This window comes from Populus nigra, chromosome 5 (genome assembly GCF_951802175.1).
Source record: "Populus nigra chromosome 5, ddPopNigr1.1, whole genome shotgun sequence".
NCBI lineage: Eukaryota > Viridiplantae > Streptophyta > Magnoliopsida > Malpighiales > Salicaceae > Populus > Populus nigra.
The window spans coordinates 12,059,300-12,068,069 of NC_084856.1; the positions used below are offsets into that span (position 1 = coordinate 12,059,300).

Consider the following 8,770-nt stretch of genomic DNA (forward strand, 5'->3'; position numbering starts at 1 on the left):
TTGTCAATGCCACGTAATGGATACGTTAATGTTTGATCTATACAATAATCTATCTCATGAACCCTAGGATACTATATATGATTTCATCATTCAAGTCAAAATCCCTAACGTCACATCAGTAATTACTCCCTAATTTATCCATTAAGGTTTCCTTTTGGTTTCCCAAAACCTCTGTAAATGCAGTGGTCAAACCACCGGTGATGTTGTTGCTGTAATTATAGAAACAAGCATGACACCCCGGTGAGAGCCCAAACGACCAAAAGAATATGGCGGACCTCTCCAGCAAGAGGGAGATGAAGATCAGAGAGCAGAAACCGTGAAAACAAGAACACTGATTCTAGTACTGCTAGAGCGATCAACGAGGGGTCTGGTTGCCTTGGCGGAACAAACACTGATTTCGGTCGAGGAAACACTAAGTCCGAGCGTTCTCACCCTTTACAGATGCTGGCTCTAATGAATATTCATTTATCAAAGCTCAACATAAAGAAATAGAGAGTAGGGAAAAAAGCAAGCAATAAATATTAAGTAGAACAAAAGAGAAAACTAGATTGGTTTTATTCATTGTCATACAGTCATGGAGTGGAAGACATGAAAGAAAGAAGAAAACAGTACTTCATTACCAATTTCATGTTTTTCTACAAAATCTCTCCGGAATCCAATTCAGTGTAAAAAAAAAAACTAACCCAGTACAAGGAAGAAGAAGTCTTGCATAACACCAAATTATCTTCTCCCATCATTAATTTGAACTTCAGATTCACAAAATTAAACAGAACATAGAGCTTCGCCACCTTTCTCCCCTCTCTCTTGCTACAAATCTAAAGAAATAAGTTCAATAACTTTGTTTCTCCTCCTCCATTTCCATACTGATCTCCAAATCCAGCACTATCGAAGCAAGTTGCATTCGTAGTCACCGACTCCTCCGAATTCATGGAAGGAGTACCCGGTCGACAGATTTCGGCAAACCCTGTTTGAGAAGTACTTGGGGTTAACAGAAGATCAAGATCGTTATGCCGCATATTTACTACCATCGGCTCCTCCGTCCCTTTCCTTTTCGATGAGACTCTAGATCTCGAATTCGAGAATCTAGAATGATGAATTGGATTTGGATTTGGATTTGGATCCTGCAGCTTCCATATGTCCGTACAGGCTACTTCAAACTCCGATGCTTCATCTGATGGTGGAGATGGAGATGGAGATCCTCCGCCGGTAAGTAAGTCAGGCATCGGCCGTAAAGTACCTCCTCGCAGGACTGTTTCCACTGCAGCTTGGCAGACGTGCCAATTTCCAGTCCACAAAAGGCCTACAGCGCCGTTTACTGGATTCACTGTTCTACCACAAGCTTCGAATAACAAAGATTGAAACAAAGCTGAAACACAAAATCGAGAGAAACAATTTTTTTTAGAAACTATCATAAAATTTGAAAAAAAAAACAACAAGAAGAAGAAGAGCAGAAACAAATGAATAGATTACTAACAAGGACGTTGGTCTTCAGGGACAGAAGAAATGAAGGACATAAGACCAGCACGGCCAAAAAACTTGGCAACGAAAACAGTAGCATGGCCTTGTGCTTCAGGGCTTTCAATCCATTGTAAACACGGACGTAAAATACAGTTCTCACTGCATCCCTTTCGAAGAACTCTACATCCGTTGCAACTCATCTTGCTCTAATTGATTATTAATCATGAACATGAACACAGTTAGTTGCTTTGGATGCAATAAAAGAATGTGTTTGAGAGAAGAGTAGAGATAGATAGGGAAGGAAAGAGATAAATTAAGGTTACGAGAGGTAGGAGAAGGGGGTATATATAATGGTGGAGAATGGATTTATTAATTTAATAGAGGGGAGAAGATGGAAGCTGGGTTTAAAGAGGTTTTATTTTTAACTAGGGTTGAGTCAGTTTGAGGGGGGGGGGGGGGTAAAATGGATTGCTGTTGGGGCGTGGTTATGTAAGATTCCAAAGACATTGGCGCGCGAACGGTTCTGTTTTTCCGCGGATGCCTGTGCCTCCACCGTCGGATTCTCCTTTTCTTTTAGGTTCTGCTCATCAAAGGGCATATTGATGGTTCCTTTTCATCATCATTTTTTTCTCTTTGGCTTCGAGTTTTTTTTATTCATGATTGAATGACTTAATCACAGCCTAAATCATCCAATAAAAAAACAATTTCAATTATGAAAGTGTAATCCATCTCTGTTGATAATAATTTAATCTGAAATTGATGAATATTGATCTAATCTAATCCGATCTAAATAGATAAAAAAAATTAATATTACTTGATCGGTAATAGATAAGATATAAATGTTATCAAAATCGACTTAAAACTCAAATCAAACCTAACTCAAGACACACACACACACTTATCATTTAAGATATCTATACATACTTCAAATGTTAGAGAATAATATAAATTATATTCTGAGATCTCATTTAACAGTTTAAACTATTAAGTTGAGATGCTTTTTGGATATGGTATCAGACTCTTGATAACTAAGCAGTCACAAGTTTGAATCTCACTATCCCCATTTATTTAATAAAAAAATTAAGCACAAGGTAGTATGAGTCTGTGCAAGTTTCAAACTCAAATGACTTTCACTTGAAAAGGTGTGTTAGAGAATAATATAAATGATATCTCTGGACCTCACCTAACAGCTTAAGCTTTTAGGTTGAATTGATTCTTTGACATGGTATCAGAGCCTTGATAACCAAGCGGTCACGAGTTTGAATCTTACCATCCCCATTTATTTGATAAAAAAACTTTAAGCATAAGGTAGTGTAGCTCTGTGCAAGTTTTAAGCCCAAAGAACTTTCACTTGACGAAGTGTGTTAAAGAATAATATAAATCATGTCCTAGAATCTCACATAACAACTTAACCTATTGGGTTGAGATGGATATTTGACATCAAATATTTTATTTTTTATTGAATATTAAATAATAGTCAAATAATGAATACCTATATGAATAACCAAAACTTGATGTATAGGGTATGGATATCTAAATTATTTACCCGATAAATAATATATAAGGTATAGATATAGAGAAACTCGTTATATGAATACTCATTGTCATCCATATATATATATATATATATATATATATATATATATATATATATATATATATCCTTGCCATCAAGAGAAAAAAAATTCTAATTGTTACGGATTTTTTTAGAATACGGAAAATATATCATTTGTGTATGCTGATTAAATTTGTTTCACATGGTAATAATATTCTCTATATTCACTAGGTCAATTAAGACGATAATGTTTTAATTTTTTTAGATGTTGACTTGGTTTAGTTTGAACTAGATTTGATTAAATTATTAAAAATCTGGTAACAAATTTTGCTAGTTCACTATCTTATTTAAATTGACTAAAAACTCTACTCGAGTCAAGCTTGTTCTTTTAAATTCCTAGATTAACTCGCATGTTCAGGCAAAGTTTTTTTTTTTTTTTTTTTTTTAATAGAGGAGAAAGACGGTGTTGGTTTTAAAAAAAAAAAAAAAAAAGAAGAGTTGGTGTTTCTATTTTTATTAATAGAAGGAGTACTGCTACCGTGGGGCAGTGGTCACTAGTCATGGCGTGCACATGGCATGGAGAAATGGAAAATATTAGTTTAGTTATTGTGGGGTAAATATGATATTTTATAATGCAGAGAAAAATATAGTATTTTTAGTGACCAATCGTTGAGAAGACACCTGGCGAAAGATTAGGAAACACACCCCCTGTTAGGCGGTGCAGTTTATTATATATAGATTAGAGAAATTTAATGGTTATCTAGACTTTATGGTGTTTTTCTCTTCTTTTACTATTTTCTGAAAAAGTGTGTTTAACTTTGGAGCAACGATGGAGAGACGTAATTCTTTCAAAAATATGAACAGGTCAGCAGTTTTTTTAAATTTAAAAATATTATTAAAATATTAAATTATATTATCACAACCTACAATTAACCAAAAAAAAAAAAACTAAAACTATTAACCCTAATTACTTACATTTCTTAGATTCAAGGAAGCATGTTTAATTTGATTGCTTTAAAAAAAAGAAAATATTGAAACACCTCTTCTACTAATGTGTTGATTTTTTTATTCTCGGGGGTATTTTTTATTATTTTACTATTATTAAAAATATGGAATAGATAAAAATACCCTCGACTAAATCTATAATGACTAATGAGTTATATGAAAATACAAAAACATCTTCTTTTTTTTTGAGCCATAGACATCATTTGACTATTATAGTGAATAATGGATTATATCTATGGCTACAAGGAAATCCCTTTTTTTTTAGTTGTTTGTTTATTATTATTATTATTATTATTATTATTATTACCATGACTATTATTATTACTATTATCATCACCACCACACTATTATTATTATTATTATTATTATTATTATTATTATTATTATTGTCACCATCACAACCACCACCATGACTACTACTACTATTATCATCATAATCATTATTATAATTACTATTATCATAACCAAAATTTCAATTTTTTGTTTTTTAATTTTTATCTATATTTTTATTTTTTTATAAATAAAATAAAATGAAATGAAAAAATTAAAGGAAAAAAAATTGAATTTTGAGTCAAGACAACACAAATTAAAAGTTTTTGGGGTTTAATCATATTGGATTTATGACTTTGAAAAGGAAGTAATTGAAGGAATTAACAAGTCTGAGATTTCAATTAAGTTTGATTCAGTTTAATTAATGATATTGGGAACTTGATTGAAAAATTGATAAGTTTGAGGACTTAATTAAGCTTATAATTAGTTTAATTAATGAAATCAGGGGAATAATTGAAAACATATTAAATTATGAGCTAATTAAAGTCAAAATTACAAGTGATTAAGGTCCAGGGACAATATTGTAAAAGGCACTGCAATTCTGCCCAGGGGCTTGCTTAAGAATTGTTGAAACTTGGAGGACCATATTGAAAAACGATCGCCAAACCCAGAATGACGTCGTTTTGCATTTCTGGCCATCATCTTCTTCCTCTGAAAAAGAGAAAACTCCCTGCAAAAAAAGAGAAAAAAGGAAACACGTCGATCAGACCACCCATGCATGCAATGATTGATCTCCATGACCGCCATCACCACCTTCTCAGACCGTTCCCACCATTGGTAGGTCATAGAGATGGGGAAGACACCACCACCTAAACTCTTGCAATGGCAGGACTCTAGGAGTCTGAGTCCTTGTCAAACACCAATGCCCAGCGAAGCCTTATCCTCCTCCCAGGAAGGAAGAGACAGGCTAAAAGACTACCACGCACGGGCCCCTATAAATACCCAACAAAGCAGTCATTGCTACGATGATGTTTTGCATTTTTGTTTTGTTTTTTTTACTACATGCTCGATTCGTGGACCATTATTGTTGAATGAAAATCTACAATGTTTTTTATTTATTTATTCTTATCTACAAGGAGTAAATAATAAAAAGGTAAATAAAAAGAAAATGGCATAGAAAATTTGTTTCTTCTTGATTAAAATTCAAAATTTTGTGAGCTTATTCACTAGAATTAGAGTCATGAATATCATAATTTTTTGGGTTTGTACAATATTTACTAACGTCAAAGTTGGAAATATTTATAAGTACTGTTCATTGACGCTAGAGTCAGGAACATGATAGGAAGAGCAAAAAAAAAAAGGAGAACAAATTCTTAGCAATTTTAGACAAAACCAGCAATGCAGTCTGTTTCAGGTAGGGCGTTTAAGGGGTAATAACAAAAATTTATCTTTCTCATGTTTTAAAATGCAAAAATGAATATCGTAACTAGTTAATGATTATCTATTAGGGTTTGATCAAAATATCAAAAATCATTCACCAATCATTTTGTTCACTTTTATATTTAAAGTCTTAGGATTTAGTTGTGGACTTTAATACTTGGGGGGTGTAAAACTACATAGTAGAGTATACCCTCAATTATCAAAGATACAAAGTGCAAAATAAATACAATGTTAAAATTTAGACTTTAAAATGGTTAAAATTTAACCCGATAAGGTAGAGATTTTCTCACGAAGAGAGATCTACCTTGAATATTAGACGAGACCAACAAATAAAAAATTGACCTAGAAAAATAATCAAATAACAATGCAGCTGGCCTCATGTAAGGTATATTAAGGGTTATGCATCTTTTCCTTGCACAACCAGTCCCTTATTCAGACTCTTGCAGACAAATGGTTTTCTAATATCCTTAATATTAGATGGCGACTCCTAAATCTTCTAATTATAATTTTATGATTATACCCAAACTCTTTTTTTTTCCCAATAACTCTCAGGAGGCCAGCTCGCCATTCAACGTTGCCCCGCGACATCAAGTATTAAGGATAACCGTAATACTATAATGGAATAAGGGATACCATATTCTTTGAAGATCTGTTTCTATTTAAGGAATTACAAGAAATTTATTCACTTATGAGAAATGTTAAGTTAGCTCAACTAGTAATTATCAATTAAAAGATGATGAAGTTGAGCCAATAAAAAGTAAAAAGAAAAAAACAATCATAATTTTTGTTCCTAATTCTCTAACACACTAGTTAGAAAATGAATTTGAAGGCTACTTAAAGGTGATGACCTATCTAGAAGCTTTTTATTGAAAAAAAGCTGTTAATAGTAAAATTATTAGGTCATAAATGAATCTTTAAACTGAAGATGACAACTAATAAAACTATTATCAAATAAAAAAAAATTATGGTTAAAGAATTTAAATAACAAGAATACATAGACTATTTTAATATATATTCATATATATAAAGAATAAATTTTATACAAATATTAATAATCATCATAGATATTAAAAAGCAATATATAAAATGGATGTAAAAATATAACAACCACACCTAGCGCTTATGTTAAAAATGATTGGTAATAATTCTAGCATCCCGTGCGTGTTTGTGCCCACTTGCAACCGTCGGATTGGTTGCAAATGCCCTAGCAATATTTTCTTTTGCCAAATTTATTTTAAATATTTTAGGTGGTTTGAGATTTTTATTTTGCTTTGATATCTCTAACTCAATTAATTAGTTGTATCAATACCAAAATCAGTAATATTCACTCACTTTAAATTCTCATGAAATTCCATCTCCAAAAAGTATCTAAAAACCAACCCAACAAGTTATTATACTCATAACAACAATGAAATAAAAAAAAAAGTTACCAATCACTTTTCACCTCCTTGATAATTTCTTGGTAATTTTTTAGCAACAAATTACAAAATAAGAAAAAAAATTAAATACCCAAAAACAATGCCCAAGATTTTAAATTTATTGATAGATGACGATAAAAAGAGTAAATCTTGATTATCCTAAATATAAGAATAAAGAGTTTTTATTTTTAGATATATTTTCGAGAAGTAATTATATAACCAACATTAGGAATCATATTTTAAAAAGAAAATATATAACTAGGGGTATTTTATCCATAAAAATAATAAAAATAGATTATGGAGAATAAATTATAAGGTAGTACTTGAATAGTATATCGTATTAGTAAGGTAGTGCTTGAATATCATTTACCATATGTATTGCATTTCTGAATAAATTGATAAGTACTTGCGGCAATAATTTTTATGCTAAAGAAAGGATGCAACAAAAACGGTACTACACTAGCATATCGGCATTTTAGACAGATTATATAAACCGTGTTTTATGAAAATTTAAATTTATTTTTATTTAAATTTAATTTTTTTTATTTTTTTAAATTATTTTGATATGTCGATGTTAAAAATAATTTTATAAAAATAAAAAAAATATTATTTTGATACATTTTTAAATAAAAAAATATTTTAAAAAATAACCATTATTATATTTTCAAACACCCTTTATACATTACGTAGATAAAAACACTATAGTAGTTGGTAGAGAATAACATTCAAAATTTACCAATATTATAAGCATAGGTAATAACGGTTGTTGGGATCAATATATCGAGAATTTGTTTATTTTTATATTTTAAAAATATTTTAAAAAAATAATTAAATTTTTTTCATATTTTTTATTTAAAATTAATATATTTTTTAATATTTTTAGATATTTTAACATATAAATATTAAAAAAAAACTTAAAGAAAAACTATAAAAACATTAAAATTCAAGCACCAGCAGCAGTTTTGTATAAGAAAAAACAAGGGCTCAAATCATGATGAAATTCAGGCAATATCTCTGAGATTCCGATTTGTGGGGTCATCCTGGAACTTGGATTAGCTTCAAGCCTGTTTTCCATCACTAAATGATAGGTGGGGTCGTCTTGTTCTTTCGATTTAATGGCATCCTTTAGTACCTATTGTAAAGTGCGAAGGATAGTTTAAAACGAGATACATATGTTTGGTACCGGGTCCAATTTATTTTTTAAAATTATATTTTTAAATTGTTTTAATATATAAATATTAAAAATAAATTTTAAAGAATAAAAAATATTATTTTAATATATTTTTACCATAACTCTAAAAACAAATTGCGAATCAAATCAAGATGCAGCACAACTTAACTATAATGATCCTTGATAATTGATTCATGACCTAATAAAAACCAATTGAAGGAAGGGATAATTGAAATAACTAAGAATCCTAACAAAAGTAATAGGAAAGGAAAAATGATTTTATTTTTATTTTTATTTTTAAAGTTGATAAATGTTGAACTTTTTATATAAGTGTTTTCTATTTTTACAACAAATTAAAAGGCTATGTAATGGCTTGCATCATATTTGATTTCTTCTTTATTGCTGGGTTATGAGATTCTATGAAGAGTAGGATTTTTATTTCAACTATTTCTT

The 8,770-nt window shown here is 30.3% G+C and overlaps 1 protein-coding gene across 1 annotated transcript; it reads right to left on the reverse strand.

Annotated features, from left to right (window-relative positions):
- Window positions 1–521: 521 nt before the first annotated feature.
- LOC133693629 (LOB domain-containing protein 37-like) lies at window positions 522–1,827 on the reverse strand. The gene is made up of 2 exons (XM_062114873.1): window positions 1,475–1,827; window positions 522–1,366 (listed from the first exon to the last, which is right to left on the reverse strand). The coding sequence occupies exons 1-2, from the start codon at window positions 1,656–1,658 to the stop codon at window positions 816–818; spliced, it is 735 nt and encodes a 244-aa protein (XP_061970857.1). The 5' UTR covers window positions 1,659–1,827; the 3' UTR covers window positions 522–815.
- Between the last annotated feature and the right edge of the window lie 6,943 nt (window positions 1,828–8,770).

Excerpts from the sequence above, each read along its gene's own strand:
- LOC133693629 (XM_062114873.1), bottom strand. The coding sequence starts at position 1,658 with ATGAGTTGCAACGGATGTAGAGTTCTTCGAAAGGGATGCAGTGAGAAC. Across the intron at positions 1,367-1,474 it reads CCCTGAAGACCAACGTCCTT|CTTTGTTTCAATCTTTGTTA; the intron begins GTTAGTAATCTA and ends TTTGTGTTTCAG.